At 41.1% G+C, this 16,588-nt stretch overlaps 1 protein-coding gene across 4 annotated transcripts in view; it reads right to left on the bottom strand.

The window, feature by feature from the left end:
• The window catches only part of KCTD20 (potassium channel tetramerization domain containing 20), a 74,373-nt gene extending 57,986 nt beyond the window's left edge, over positions 1-16,387 (bottom strand). The window contains exons 1-2 of one of the 4 annotated variants that reach the window (XM_069073560.1): positions 16,217-16,387; positions 13,425-13,565 (exon numbers count right to left, since the gene is read on the bottom strand). Coding sequence is in view for 1 of the 4 variants with exons in the window: in XM_069073558.1 (XP_068929659.1) it covers positions 983-1,000 (18 nt within the window). In the remaining 3 variants the exon portion in view is untranslated. Of the gene's footprint in view, positions 1-982; positions 1,078-13,424; positions 13,566-16,216 lie in introns of all 4 variants that reach the window. The other 3 variants (XM_069073558.1, XM_069073561.1, XM_069073559.1) reach the window with 3 other exon arrangements.
• Positions 16,388-16,588: the final 201 nt, after the last annotated feature.

Raw genomic sequence — 16,588 nt, 5'->3', positions numbered from 1 at the left:
TGCTGCCTAGCCTAAATCTTGCCCTACAACTACACAACCAAGCCCCATTCAACGAAGTTTCCAGTGAGTAGCCTCCTTAGTGTGCTAATAAATCTCATGGGAAGGGAGAACATATCAGAGGAGTCATTTTAGATCCCAATGCGTAGGATAGTAGAGTGCCAAAAGATACCTGAGTATCTTCCTAAAATTTACAGGATCCTTAGATATGGGTGGGAGAAAACTTTCATAATTAAAGTTATCAGCACCTGCCAAGGGCCCATTTTTGTAATCCAAGTCTCACATTAGGGTTTGGAATCTGTATCTGCTTCTTCTTCTGCCTTAATTTTGAGCTCTTTAATTTGACCTTGGACTTTTTCAAGGGAATCTTTAAGGCTAGAGGTGATATTTTTCTGTGTTTTCATCTCATTTGGTCCACTCAAAGGAACCAAATCCTATGCTTAGGATGGGAATCTTGTAGGCAACCTCTAGAGTGAATTAATTTGTATTTATCAAAGGAATCTTCATTTGGCCATTGTCAAATCAGGCCTTTACAGCTATACACAATGCCAATATGACAGAGGTCAATTATATGTTTTAGAAACAAGCCAGCAGAGAGATTGAGAGAAGTTCCTAATTATCTGGGTGACCAAGAGGTGACCAAGGAATGGGAATACTTTGTTGGCTGCCCATGCTTCATCTAAAATTCAGGCTGAATCAGAGTCTATCTTCACAGAGATTGCTCTATGGAAGAGATAAGAGAAGCAAGGAATGGAGAAGTAAAAAGAGGACAGTCAGATGAAAGAGAAAAGATTTACTAGCATGCTTGTTAGAACCAGATTTAGCTTTCTCAGGAAATGGTACTTGGTTATGTAGCTGGATAGCAGGGGAAGGTTTAGGTTCCATGGTCAATGTAGCATTTAAGTGGACCAGTGGGGTATTGTTCTGCTGTACAAGAAATGCCGATTATTGGACTTGACTTGGGTTTTCATAATGAGAAGCTCACCAGTTTATATGGCATCATCAGCTTTCTGTTAACCAGGCTGTTAGTTCTTGCAGCCTGGCTTGTGGTTCTTGCAGATGGTTGGCCAGAAAGTCCCTCTACGAGAAAAGAACAAGGCTGCCATTTTAGTCACACAATAGGTTTCTAAAATAGCATGTCTTTCTCTCAACGCAAGGGCATAATTTTCAAAAGTACAAATTTGCTTTTCCTTAAGAGGCAACATCGAATAGCAGTCTGTTGAAAGGCATGGGTCTGAATCCTGCCTCAGAAACTTACTAGCTGGGTGACCACCCACAAGCCACTTGACTTCTCAATTACCCCATCTGTTAAATGGGGATAATGATACTCTTACTTCCTGGAAAATAGGACAGCTATGAAGAAAAGGATTTGCAAACATTAAATGTGTAAGATTAGGAGGTGGGACAGATCATAAACTAGCTAGCATTTATACAGCATTTTAAGGTTTAAAGCTCTTTATCATTCTTTTTTTTTTGCATTTTTTGGGGGGGAGGGCAATTGGGGTTAAGTGACTTGCCCAAGGTCACACAGCTAGTTTTGTGTGTGTGTGTGTGTGTGTGTGTGTGTGTGTGTGTGTTAAGTGTCTGAGGCCAGATCTGAACCCAGGTCCTCCTGACTCCAGGGCCGGTGCTCTATTCACTATGCCACCTAGCCGCCCTACCCTTTATCAATCTTATCTCATTTGATCCTCACAAGAGACCTGGGGACTAGGTGATATTTTTACTTCCATTTTACAGATGAGGAAACTGAGGCAGACCAGGGTTAAGTGACTTGTCCAAGATCATACAATTAATAAGTATCAGAGGCAGGATGTGGGCTAAGGCCTTCCCACTCTAGGCCTGGCATTCTATTCACTGTGCCACAAAGCTGCCTCTAGATGGACGGACTAAGTACTGCACAGGTACCCATGGAAGGTTAAAAGGGCTGTGAAGTAGGCAGACCCTTCTGTGGAGAATCTATGAATGGGCATGAAGAAGAATTGTTGAGGATAAGAGGACACAGATAGACTGGGATTTGTGGTGTTCGAAGTCTTACTTAAATAGATAAGATCACAGAGCCACTGGAGTGTAAATTTCATAAAAGGAGAGAATCATAAGGGAACTCAGTCTAGTCCAACTTAATTTTTTTCCTTTTTTGGTCTTGACCTGTGCTTTCCTTGAAAAAAGGTAATCCCAGTGAGGAAATTCTCTCTTGTCAATGCAGATCTGCAATTTCTCTCCTCTGACACTGCCACCAGTCTGATACAGACCCTCATCACCTCATGCCTATACTACTACCACAGCCTGCTGTTTGGTGTCCCTGCTTCTGGTCCATTTGCCACTTAACTGTCAAGTTCATCTTCCTGAAGTACAGATCTGAACACATCACCCATCTCCTATTCAATAGATTCCACTGGCTCCTATCTCCTCTACAATCAAATACAAAATCCAAGCCCTTCATATGCCCCCCCACCTCCTCCAGGCTTCTTACACCTTGCACCCCAGCCTCACGTATTCTGTGACCCATTCTTGCTATTCCTCAAACAGGACACTCCATCTCCCAGCTCCAGACATTTTCACCAACTGTCCTCCATGCCTAGAAGTCTCTCACTCCTCATTTCCACCTCCTGGTTTCCCTGGCTTCCTTCAAGTTCCAGCTAAAAATTGACATCCTACAGGAAACCTTTCTTGATTCCCCTTAATTCTAGTGCCTTCACTCTGTTGATTATTTCAAATTTATCTGACATGTGGTTGTTTATACATATTCATTTCCCTCATTAGTCTGTGAGCTTTTTGAGAGCAAAAATTGTCTTTGCCTTTCTTTGTATAGTGCCTGGCACCCAGTAGGTGCTTAATAAATGCTTATTGATTGACCGAAAGTCTTGAGATATTAAGCAACTTTTCTAGGACCACATAGCCAGTACAAGTTAAAGGTGGAACCTGAACCCAGGTCTTCCTGATTTAGGGACCAGCTCTCACACCATACTGCTTCTTCATTCTTGACCAAACATCCAATCTATGCCTGGCCAAAAACTCCCTAAAAATGGAAATCCAGAACTCAAATGAGGTGGAACCCACACTTTCCCTCCTTAAGTAGATCTTTTGTAAGAAATACAGTCACTTCCCAGACGTATTAATAATTAACAGTAACCATGAACTATTCCTCAAAAAAAGCTGAGGTCACCCACGAATACACATAGCCTCTGAGGGATGGAGAAAGGAAAGAAGGCAGGGAGGGAAGGAAGGAAGGAAGGAAGGAAGGAAGGAAGGAAGGAAGGAAGGAAGGAAGGAAGGAAGGAAGGAAGGAAGGAAGGAAGGAAGGAAGGAAGAAACAAAGGAAGGAAGGAAGAAGGAAGCAAGGAAGGAGGAAGGAAGGAAGGAAGGAAGGAAAGAAGGAAGGAAGGAGGGAAGGAAGTTAGGAAGGAAGGAAAGAAGGAAGGAAGGAAGGAAGGGAGGGAGGAAGTTAGGAAGAAAGGAAGTTAGGAAGGAGGGAGGAAGGAAGGAAGGAAGTTAGGAAGGAAAGAAGGAAGGGAGGGAGGGAGGGAGGAAGGAAGGAACGAAGGAACGAAGAAAGGAAGGAAGGGAGGGAGGGAGGAAAAAAAGGATTTATTAAGAGTCCACTATGTGTCATGTACTGTACTAGGAATGTTGGAAGAGTAGAATCAACAGATACCATGGTGGTGGACACCTTTGAAGGGAACTGCTTGGTCAGACTCTTAATGGACCATAGTATACCAATACTCTCCACAGAGTTTTCTTGGCATAGATACTAGAGTGATTTGCCATTTCCTTCTCCTGTGGATTAAGGCAAATGGGTTAAGTGATTTGTCTAGGGTCACACAGCTAGTGTCTGAGACCTGATTTGAAATCAGGTCTTCTGGCACCAGGCCCAGCACTCTCTATCCACTGAGCCATTTAGGTGCCTCTTAGGCAAAAAAGGTTAAGTGATTTGCCCAGGGTCACAGAGATAGTAAGTGTCTGAGGCTAGATTTGACCTCATGTTTCTAGCATACTATCCACTGAGGCCTCTCTTGTAGGAAATACATATGGCCAAAACTTTTGCCTTTTTTGTATCTCCAAGCACAGTGCCTGACCCACAGCAGGTACTTAATAAATGCTTGTTTGAGCTGATTTTATTAACAATCTCCCTAAAATGCAGTAACCAGAAATAAGCACAAAACTCCAGATAACACAAGACCAAGTCAGAGTACACTGGGGCTACCAAGTCCTGTGTCCAGTCCTTAACATTGTGAAGTCGTGAATTTTTTGTCCATTAAAACATACACTTTTTTTCACATAAACTTTGGTCTATCCTTATCTTCCTCTTTTTTGTGCTTAGGGAAGAAGATTGTTTTGAAAATCTGCTTGAATTGAAATTAATTGAATTTGAAATCAAAAATTTGAAAGTTTATTTTCTAGACAAAGATAAATAGCTATTTCACTCTCAAAGAAGGTCACGAAAGGTTATGAAAGCTCGGTCAAAAATAGACATTCCCTTGAATACAGAAATTCCTCTACTAGGTATATACAACAAGCAAGTCATTGACCCAAAAAAGGCTCCACATACATGGAAATATTTATGTCATAATTTTTTTTTGTACGGTAGTAGCAAAGGACTGGAAACAAAGTAGATTCCCATTGACTGAGGAATGCTAAACAAACTGGGTAAATGAATGTAATGGGCTGTAAGAAATGATGGACATGATGAAAACAGAGAAACAAGGAAATATTTACATGAACAAAGTGATATTTACAAAGTGAAATAAGCAAACTCAAGAAATAATGTACAAAATTACTATATCAATGTAAATGTAAAGAACAACCCAAAAACGATGGAACATAACTATTGAGAAATTCTAATAAACAAGTGTGGTCTCAAATAAGAGGTATGAAAAGATACCCACTCACTGTTAGGTCCCCTTCCTTTGCAGAGTTTGAGTGGGGGGGGGGGCTCCATGGATGTGGAACATTGCATATAACTTCAAATTGTTTTCAATGAATTGATCAGTTTTGTTTATTTTTCCTCTATTTCTTCTTCTTTTCTTTTTTTTAGCCCCCTTAATTCTTTGTTATATAGGATCATTCCCTGGGAGAATGTGGGAGAGGAATACACGGGTAAATGTAAAAGATGTAAAAATCAAAGCTATCAGTAAAATTAATTTTTTTTTAATTACACGGGTGGGCTTAGGTTAGATAATCAAGAACTTCCTGACCCTGAGTCACTAAACCCTGAGTAGTACTATATAGGCTGGGCATCTTGGAGGCCTGGTATGGCTATATTTACTTCTAGGTCTCCTAACTGTATTTCTTGCTATTTATTTTCACGTCTGATGAAAACAATGACTCTGAAAGCAAGGATAAATTTAAGAGCAGCAGACAAGGGACGTGGAAGGCTGGCACTAAACAACATTAGGGTCAGATGCGGCAGCTAGGTGGCTCGACAGATAGGGTGCCAACCCTGGAGTCAGGAGGACCTAAGATAAAATTCAGCCCCAGACACTTATTAGCTATATGACCCTGGGCAAGTCACTTACCCCTTTTTGCCTCACTTTCCTCATTTGTAAAATGAGCTGGAGAAGGAAATGGCAAACCGATTCAGGATCTCTGCCAAGAAAATCTCAAATGGGGTCACAAAGAGTCAGAAACAGCAAACTGATCAAATAACAGCAACAATGGGAAAGAAGAGAACTCTAAGTAAGGAAAGTGCCAGAACTGCTGGTATTGGAAGTTAACAACATCTTCTTCCTCTGCAACCCAATTTGCTCCTGGATAGCCTTGGGTCTTTTCCCTCACCTTCACTGGACAAAATCCAAATCCAGTCTCAGACACTGACTAGCTCTGTGACGCCTAGGCAACTCATTTAACCTCTACCTGCCTCAGTTTCTTCAACTGTAAAATGGGGGTAATAACAGCACCTACTTCACGAAGTTGTTGAGAGGATCAGATCAGATGATATTTGTAAAAATTCTTAGCAGAGTACCTGGAACATAGCAGGTACTACATAAGTGCTTCTTCCTTTCCCCTTCCTCTCTCTTTCTGTCTATGGCTGAACTGTTTCCCATCATGTCCCTGAAGTGTGGGGATCATAAGAACAGGTGATCTGGTGTGAGGAACACTGAATCTGGAGGCAGAAGGCCTGGGTTTGAACCACAGGATCACTGGTTAAGGGACCTTAACCGCAGAAGTCATCTATTCCCCAGCCCCCTCCGTTTTACAGCTGAGGAAGTTAAGGCCAAGAGACATTAAGTGACTTGCCCAGGTAGTAAGTGACAGAGGATGAATGTGAACTCAGGTTTTCTGACTCCAAACCCAACGGTTCCCCTTTACCACAATCCTGCCTCTGCTACTAATTACACAACAATCTTGAGCAGAGTAGCTTGTTCTCCTCGAGCCTGGTTACCTCTTCTTTAAAATCAGGTTGTTGGAGTGGAGGAATGCTAGCATCCCTTCTGGGGTGGCTAGGTGCCACAGTGGACAGAGTGCAAGGCCTGAAATCAGGAAGACTCATCTTTCCAAGTTCAAATCTGGCCTCAGACGCTTGCTAGCTGTGTGACCCTGGACAAGTAATTTAACCTTTTTTGCCCCAGTTTCCTCATCTGTAAAATGAACTGGAAAAGGACATGGCAAATCACTCCAGTATCCCAAGAAAATCCCAAATGGGGTCATGAAGAGTTGAACACGACTGAAAGAAGAACAAATACTGCACAAAATGCAGAGTGACTCCTTGTCTGCATACAAAGGGGCAGGGAAAGAGAATAAGCATTTATATAGTACCTATTATGTGTGAGACATTGTGCTAAGCATTTTACAAAATATTATCTCCTTTGGTACAAAAGAAGGAAACTGAGGACCTAAAACCTTGCCACTCCAAGTCAACAAAGCGGCACTATAATTAATGAAGCAAATATTATTTTGGAAGAAATAAGGGGTATGAATTGTAGAAACTGTTCAATAATCTCCTTATTAGTCAGACTTAATCAGATTTTAAAACTACTAGGATAAATGACAGGCACCAGTCAACTGTTATTTACTAAGTGCCAATCAATATGCCAACCATTATGCTAAGCACTACAACAAAAATGATCCTAAGAATTTGGGAGGTGGCCGCTGGGTGGCACAGTGAATAGAGCACCGGCCCTGGAGTCACTTAACCCCAATTGCCCTACCTCCCCCCCTCCAAAAAGCAAAAACAAAAAAAACAAAAACAGAATTTGGGAGGCAGCTAGATAGCACAATGAGTAGAGCACTGGACCTGAAGTCGGAAGGACAAGTGCAAATGCTACCTCAAATACTTAACTAGCTGAGTGACCCTGGGCAAGTCATTTAAACTCTTCCTGCCTCAGTTTCCTCTGCTGTAAAATGCATCTAACAATAGCATCCAAATCCCAGGCATGTTGTGAGGATCAAAGGAGATAATATTCCTTCAAAAACCTTGAAGTGCTATACAAATACTAGCTATTATTATTAGATGATGCAAAGAATCCAAAATGGTGTTTAAAGGATTAGAGAGGCAATAACAAGAGATCAGACATACCGGAATGCTTTATCTTAGACAAAGTTGAAGGGAGATTTAAGAAGCATCTTTGTTTGTTTGTGGGTGGGTTTTTTTTTTTGCTTTTTTGGAGGGGAAGGTAGGGCAGCTGGGGTTAAGTGACTTGCCCAAGGTCACATAGTTTTTTGTGTTAAGTGTCTGAGGCCAGATTTGAACTCAGGTCCTCCTGACTCCAGGGCAGGTGCTCTATTCACTGTGCCACCTAGCCGCCCCTAAGAAACATCTTCAAGCAAAAGTCTTTTTCAAGCAATGATCTTTTTCTTTTCTTTATAGGTTAAAAACAGAATACAGGAACATGAGGAATTTCTAGAGAAATCAATTTCCCAATATGGGAAAATTATCTTCTCTGGAACACTTTAAAACCAAAGTCTGAAATGAAAAGACGTTTTGCTTCTCAAGTTCCTTTGTAGCTCCCATAAATTCTGTTTCTGTGATCTAAGGGATGAACCTATAACCCTTGGACCATGTCCACAGGAAGCCACCTGATCATCCTCCATGGCCTGAAATACACTGAAGATGCTTGTGCTTGATGTTGCTGTGCCAAGCCTTGCTGTTTGTTTCCTGAAATAGCTGTAAGACGCTCTTATATTTTTCAATCTTCTGCAAACAGTTTACCTGACTTGCCTCTAACTTACATGACTCACCCTGGCTTAAAAGTCAGTCAATGCAAGGCAGGCATTCTACAGGCAGCTGCCAATGTCTTTTCACTGTACCTGCCTTCTTTAATTCTTTTAAAGCAAACTGAGAGATGTTCTTTATTTGGAAAGCAGCTCATAGGAATCGGTTCTCTCTCTTGTTTTGGAAGAAGACCTGGTGGGGGAGAGAGGAGTTGCTTGTTTCAGCTGGAGAGGAGATGGTTCCAACCTGCTGGTGAGGTCAGGGTGGGAATGCAGTCTGGAATGTGAACAGGAGTATTGTCAGCCAGCCAGGCCACTGAGCCTGGAGCTTGGGGGGGGCGGGGTAGTTGGTGCTAGGAGGAGGGAGTGATCTATGCTTCCAGGAAACATTTCCCCTGTAAAGATGCCAAGGGTATTTGTGTGTGTTTTCTAGTGGTACTAGACGAGCAGTTCCATGCTTTAAAAAAAAAAAGGCTATTTGGGACACAAGGGGAGGAGGTAATTTTAAAAGTTCCTATTGAATAAGTATGATTTTAATGTATAGCTATAGATGACTTTGATTAAGATGCTATTTGAAATTTCCTATAATAAAAAATGCTTTTTTCTTGTAACCAGAAATATATAGTTTTCCTAAGCCCACCAACCGTCAGCTCTAGGCATTTTCTCTCATGAATGTTCTTCATGCCTGGAACACTGTCCCTCCTCTGTTCTGACTACTGACCTCTCTGGCCTCCTTTAAGTACCAATAAAATGTCACCTTTCACTGGAAGCTTTCCCTGTTGTTGTTTGTTGTTGAGTTATTTCAGTCCTGTCTGACTCTCTGTGACCCCATTTGGGGTTTCCTGGCAAAGATACTGAAGAGGTTGACATTTCCTTCTCCAGCTCATTTCTCAGATGAGGAAACTGAGACAAACTGGGTGAAGTGACTTGCCCAAAATCACACACCTAGTAAATACCCGAGGCTAGATTATTCTTCCGGACTCCATCCCAGTGGTGCTCTACTCGCTACACCACCTAACTGCCCTATAACTTCTAGTACCTTCCCTCTGTTAATTTCTTATTTACCTTGTGTGTAACTTGCTTCATATATATTTGTTCATATGTTATTTCCCAATTAGATTGTAAACTCATTAAGGGCAGGAGCTGTCTTTTTATTCCTTTTTTGTGCTTAGCAGCCCCGACATTTAGTAGGTATGTAATAAATGTTTATTGATTGACTGACTGATCCCCCCATTCCCTACTTCAAATTCCCTAATTCTGTGAATTTGAATTCATAGATCTGCTAAGTCTAACATTATAACAATACTACAAAAGCAATTACATATCAAACTTCACTAATTTAGACTAACTTGTAAGAAAACCAGTTCCAATTAACTAAAAATTTGAAGTATGTATTATGTGGAAAGAAATACAGAGAGGCAGCAATATACAGTAGAAAGAGCACTGGTTATGTGATCAGAGGTTCAAATCCTGTCTCTGAAACCTGTTATTTGTATGACTTCCTGGAAACTTGCTTTTTTAATGTCACATCACACTATGGACTTGCTGAGTCTGTGGTCCTCTAAAACCCTCAGATCTTTTTCAGATGAACTGTGTGCTTTCCACATCTCATCTGCCTCCATTTTCTTATTCTAAAATGATGGGGGTAGACTGGATGAGCTCTTAGGTCCCATTCAGTTCTAGATCTATGATTCTGTAAATTGTATGTGTGAAAACATCATCAAGTTCCCTAATTCAGACTAAACTGGTGGCAAAGATCAGTACCAAGCAATTAAAAGTGAGGAATACAGAGCATTCAAAGAGAAATACCAAGTGGTACAATGGATAGAGGGCTGATCTCAAAGCCAGTAAGACCTGGGCTGAAGTCCTGCCTCCAACACCTCCTGAGTTTGTGACCCTTAGCAAGTCACTTAAACTCTCAGATGTCTAAGTAATGGGAAGAGGAGGGGAGAGAAGAGGAAAGGAGAGTAAAAGGGAGGGAAGGGGAAGGGAGAACAATGGAGGGGAGGAAGAGAAGAATGGAGAGGAGAGGCAGAGAATAAAGGAGAAAAGAGGAAAAAAAGAGAGGAGCAGAAGAATTGAGAGGAGAGAGAGAGAAAAGAGAAGAGAAGAGGGGAAAGGTAAGAAGAGAGGAGAGGACAAGAGAGAAGAGAAGAAAGAAGAAGAAAGAGGAGAGAAAACAGGAAGAGAGAAGAAAAGGTTCCAACTTGCCTTGACAAAGGAAGCCCTTCACTATAGGAGCTCCCTATGTCACTGATATCACAAGCCCAGTGCCCATCCCTATTTCAGGTTTCATTCTAATGAACTAAGCACAGAAGCACTGTTAGAACAAGCTATCAAGGAGAAGTCCTTCAAAGTGACATTCATGAACAGATCAGAATGAAATTGTTAGAAAGGAAACTGAAGATGCCTGCATTGGTTTTCTAGTCTGATGCTTCAGGAATCCATGCTGTTTACCAGTTTTGTCAATGAAAGGCATAATGCCCATGCTACATCAAACTTGTGATGACACAAAACTTGGAGGGATAGTGAACATGCTAGATATTAATTGAGATTTTAAAGAAATTCTTAATAGGTTAAAACATGGGGCTGCAACTAGTTAGATAAAACTTAGAGATCAATGTAAAGATGTATACTTGAGCTTAAATAATCAATTACACAAACAGAAGATAGAAAAGGCAGGAAATTCATTTGCAAAAGATCTAAGGGGGAGTACAGGTTAGAGAAATAAAAAGGCAACGGTGTGCTACGACAGTCAGAATCTAATGATGCAATCTTTGACTGACTTGAGAGACAGAATGTCAATCAATAAACCAACAAGCATTTATTTAGCACCCACTATGTGCCAGGTACTGTCTTGAATTGGTGATAACCACACAGTTGTTGTCCATCCTGGTTAGATGACAAGTGGAGTATTTGATTCAATCTGGACACCACATCTTAGAAAGGGCACTCATAACAATAATGCCTAGTATTTATAAAAGACTTTAAGGTTTGCAAAGCATTCTGCATGTTAATCCTCACAATCCTCACAACACTGTGAGAAAAGTACTACCTTCTATACTGCGCAGATGGTTTGAAAAAAACATCTATGTTTACTGATTACATTTTATTCTGTTGCACACTGTTCATCCATTTGTTTCCTGGCCAGAGTGGATCTAAATTAGTCTTAAAAAGTTAATAATGGCTAGTATTTATATTTTACTTTTAAGTTTTCAATTTAATTTGTTGGTATTTAGTTGTTTCAGTTGTGCTCAACTCTTTGCAACCCCTTTTTTGGGGAGGGTATTGGCAGAGATACCAGAATATTTGCCATTTCCTTCTCTAGTTTATTTTACAGGTGAGGAAATTGAGGCAAACAAGTTAAACCTTGCCCAGGTTCACATAGCTAATAAGTATCTGAGGCCATATTTGAACTCATGAAGAGTTCATGAAGTGTTGCCAAACAGGTAAAAGGAATTCTAGTTAACAACTTCTTTCCCCTACTTTCCCAGAACAAAAAGTGACCCTGGGTGCAATCTCCATCACAGCTAATATATATATTATTTCAATATTCTTCAGTTTTTCTGTGTTAATGGTTACTTTTAATAAATTATATGGCCAAGAAAAAAAAAGATAAGTGTTGCTGATTCCAAATCCAGTGCTCTATCCATTGTGCCACCTAGCTAGCCCTTGGTTTATAAAGCACTTACACAAGGCAGCTACATGGCACAGTGAATAGAGCACCGGCCTGGACTCAGGAGGACTTGAGTTCAAATCTGGCCTCACACACTTAACACTTTCTAGCTGTGTGACATTGGGCAAGTCACTTAACCCCAATTGCCCTGCCTTCTCCCCTCCAAAAAAAAAAATAAAGTGCTTACAAATATTATGTCATTTGATTCCTACAAGCACCCTGTGAAATAAATGCTATTATTATCTCAATTTTACAGATGAGGAAACTGAGGTAGACAGCAATCAAGTGACTTGCCCAGAGTCTAAAATAGCTAGTAAGTGTTTGATGCTGAATTTGAACTCAGCTCTTCCTGACCCCAAATTCTGAGCTCTATCCATGGTACCTCACAGTGGCTTCTTACTAGAGACATGAGCCAGTGTTCAGAGGAGGGCAGTGAGGATGATGATCATGTTAAGTGATGGGAAGCTGAAGGAATTTGGCAGGAGGTTTAGCTTGGAGAAAAGAAGACTAGGGTGGGGAGAGGAGTAATATTTCTATTACTCCTGCTATCTTTCGACAGCAGTCCTCAATAATAGCTAGTAGCATTTAGATAGCACTTTAAGATTTGCAAAGTGCTATACATATTACCTTGTTTGATGATCTTAAGTAATTTAAGTGCCATTTACGAGAAGTATTAGACTTGCTATGCTTGGTCCCAAAAGACAGAATAAGGAACAATGAGCCGAGGTTAGACTTTATATAAGACAAGATTTCTCAACAATGAAAGATATCCAAAAGTGGAATGGATTACTCTAGAAGGTAGTGGGGTCCAATGTCACTATCAATCTTCAAGTCAAGACTGGATGCCCACTTGTCAGGCGTGTTATGTAAAGAATTGTTGTTCACATATGGGTCTTGCAAAATGATGGTGAGATCTCTTTCGTCTCTAAGATTCTAGGAATGGTATGTTTGTACATAATGGCTAGCTATGAATTCTTGGAACCCAAGAAAAGAAAATCATAGAGCTTCCCTTTAATAAGGCTTCTTCTCGCTACCATCTCTTAAGAAATGCCATGCTAGCCGGGTGTAGTGGTACACACCTGAAATCTCTGCTATGAGGCTAGGGCAGGCAGATCTCTTAAGTTTAGGAGTTCTGAGTTGCAGTGGACTAAGCTGATCAGATGTCTACACTAGGGTCAGTATTAATATACCGGGCCCCAGCAGTGTGGAACCAATCAACTGACTAAGGAAGGATGAACCATCCCAAGTTAGAAAAGGAGCAAGTCAAAACTGCTGTACTAATCAAGATGAGACCACCCATGCGCCTGAGAATGGTTAGGAGACCCAGTCTTTTTTTAGGGAGCTATACTCCAATACTAATAGTTGGTTTAGTTCAGTGTTCTGTTTCTGCTAGAAGTACAAAGTGACATTTTTAGATAGAGCTTAGATTTTGTGTGTGTCTGTGTAATATCAAACACAAAGAGTTAAGAAGGCCACACAAAAATTCCTTAATAACATGAATCTACAATCCATGGACTTACCTAAACCCTTCTTAAAGAGACAGGCTAGTGTAGTGGCTAGAGAATTGGGCGAAAAGCCACAAGGATCTGCATTCACCTCTTACTTTTGATATATACTCACTGTGTGACCCTGGGCAAATAAATCACTTGACCTCTCAGTACTCCAGGCAGTTCTCTGAGACCATAAACTACAGAGAACATGCCACCCTGTATTGGCAGGGGGAGTTCTCTGATCAAGGAGTTCCCTAAAGTAATAAAATCACAAGTTTAGTCTCTATCTTAAAACTATACAAATTTTGCTGTTGTGGTTGTTGTTCAGTTGTGTCTGATTCTTTGTAACTCCATTTGGGGTTTTCTTGTCAAAGATAATGGAGTGATTTGCCATTTCCTTTTCTAGTTCATTAAAAAAAAAAACAACAAATGAGGAACTGAGGCAAGCAGGGTTAAGTGACTTGCCCAGAGTTATATAGTTACTAAGCCTCTGAAGCTAGAATTGAACTCAGGAAGAGGGGTCTTCCTGACTTCAGACCCAGCACTCCATTCACTTTTCCACCTAGCTGCCCTATTCATATTTTTAGCTCATACCAACTCAGAGCCCAGCCCTACTCACTGTATAAATCAACATTTCCCCCTTTTGTCCTAAATCTGCTTATTTCAAGCTTTAAGGGGCTGGCCCCCTATTGAATATCCCAGAATCTGGTGAACAAATCTGTTTCATGAATTTATAAAATAAGATCACATCTCTCCTCAGACTTGATCTTTCTAGACTAAAGGATCCTATTTTTAAGACTGTCCTGAAATGAAAGTGTTTTTAATCAGCTTAGCTACCTTTCTCTGATATGTCTTTCTTGGGGTCCAGAACCAGAAATACATGTACATTTTATACAATACATTTTAATAATGCTAACAAGGAATTTTTACAAACTTCTCTCCAGTTATCCTAGAAAAGTCCAGGCTGGGAATGGGAGAAGGCAGAATAGTTATGAAGCCCAGGGCTACAGAAAGAATGCGGGACAGAGACAAAGAGTTAGACAGAATTAGAGGTGATGAATGACCAAAGGATCGTAGATCTAGAGCTGGAAGGGTACTGATGAGGACCCTGCTAGTGCCAGAGATCTGATTAGGACCTAAATCCTCTAACTCCAGGGAAGAGAAATAATGGCCAAACTGAGATCAGTAACACTGAGCATCACCAGTTACTCCTAAAGATTAAGCTTTGATCTTAGATTGAGAATGATTAGGGGTTATGGGAGAGCCCGGTTTAGCATCAGGCATCGTATAAAGCAGAGAGTGTTCTGGCAGGAGCTTTAAGAAGTCAGTCTGGCTGACAAACAGCTCTGAGATGCAGGAGATACCTGCTTAAGTAAGTACTTTCCTGGTACAAGCGCCCCCCCCCCTTTCTCTTTGGCCATTCTATTTCTTCACTATACTACTTTCCTTCTTGAGGGTCAAGGCTTCTAATCAAGATCCAGAGAGAAGAAGGAAATACAGGTTGGAAACAAATCAGGAACTCTTTATTTTTCCAAGGCATTCTCAAGTGCATTTTGGCACTCCTAAAAATCCAGAAGTGAACTTTGCCCCCAGAAGCACCAAAGCTGGACTGGTTTTCCAGTAATACTTGGTCTTTTAGGACACCTTTATCTGGCACCCCATTTTTCTTATATTATTTACAATCAGAGAGACAGTGTGGCAAGATAAATAGAAAACCACACTCAAAACCAAGAATCCCTGGTTTCATGTACTGCTTCAGGCAGTACTTACTTCGTGACCCTGGGCAAGTCACTTAACTTTTACATGCTCTAGGAAACTCACTGATTATAAATTGTGATGAAATTGCCAAGTGATTCCCATGGATAGAGGGAAATCATGGATTCCATCCCTATCCCTCTTTACAATTTATTTTGTGTATGAATAAAGTATCTATAATAGTTTTACATAAATTGGTGCTAATAAAGCACTTAAAAGTTTGTTCTCATAAGCAGGTAAGCAATTTGTGCTGCTAATTTGTCAAATCCCTTTCTATTTTATACAGCAAAGGTAAAATTAAGCCTAGGCAATTTCAGAATAGCAAATTCTAAAATACTTGAGATCTTGTAGTAGTAAGGCCTTTGCTGTAAAGCAGGATTAGGCCTGCTAACCTGAAAATACCAAGTTTTCAATGAAAAAAAAAAAAGGGTTGGCTTTGTTTAAAAGAAAACTACCTCTAGAAGTCCTATCTTTTGTATTCCTAACCAGGGGGCTAAGTGATATGACAGTAAGGTTTGGCTCGGGGAGAGTGGAGGGTGAAGGAGGGCGAGGGAGGATATAATTAGAGGAGGGTCTGGGGAAGAAGTGAACGGACTTGTGAGCCTTGAGTACCTCCATACATAGTTTGGTTCCTCCATGAGCGGCCCAAGACTCATCCCTGTATTCGATGTTTCTTGTGAACCAAAGAAACGATAAAAAGGCATTTGACAAACGCACACTGAACCACAGAGGCTGTGCTCTCATCATTTTTCTAAAGGCAAGCAAGCTAGAAGCTTACGATTAAGTTTCACCGTATATAAGCTATATTCTTCTCAGATTTCGTATTTAGAGGATCTCCGTGCATACCTATGCGCACAGGTCGGGCTCTTGCGTTCTTGTGGATATATAGAAGACGACTCCATGTATTTACCAGCATCTTTTCTGATTAAGAAATGGAGACTATGTGTTCCTGGGTAGCCCCAGTCTTGCATGGCAGCTCGGGTTTCCGCTTCTGCCCCGTCCCATTTTTTTTTTCAACGGAATCGCACAGAAAGACTCCAGTATTCGAGCGGGCGCACAATAGGAAACTTAGAATCCTTCCCGGCCCCCCAGCTCCTTTCTGCTCCCCCGCCATCCACAACCCTCCAATACAACCCATACGATGACTTACTTTTCACTGCTGTGTTCCCGGCAGCTCAGTCATTCTGGACACTGGGAATCCGCCCTGTAAAGAGGCAGAGGTTGCGCCCCGGCGCAGCGCCCGAGTCCCCACTGTTTATGCTGCAGTGGCCACACTCCCCGCCCCTAGCTTAAAGCCAGACAGGCTGAGTCACATACGTGTGTCAAATTAAAAGTCCTCACAAGCTAAGAATGCTGGGAAGGGCTTTTGTTTACAACTTGAAATCTCACGGAGGGAAGATAATACATACATATCTGTATGGTCTCTCCCTCCATTTCATGGGTCGACTAATTCGAAGAGCTCTGAAATCGCCACTTTTAAATGCATTGTTTTATGAGAAATCCTTCCCTTCTACACTGGTCT

Source organism: Petaurus breviceps, unplaced genomic scaffold (genome assembly GCF_028583685.1).
Source record: "Petaurus breviceps papuanus isolate PSGF00001 unplaced genomic scaffold, PetGlider_PUasm1.0 90865, whole genome shotgun sequence".
Taxonomy (NCBI): domain Eukaryota; kingdom Metazoa; phylum Chordata; class Mammalia; order Diprotodontia; family Petauridae; genus Petaurus; species Petaurus breviceps.
The sequence above is the reverse complement of the archived record's forward strand: the minus strand, read 5'-3'. Positions and strand labels throughout refer to the sequence as shown.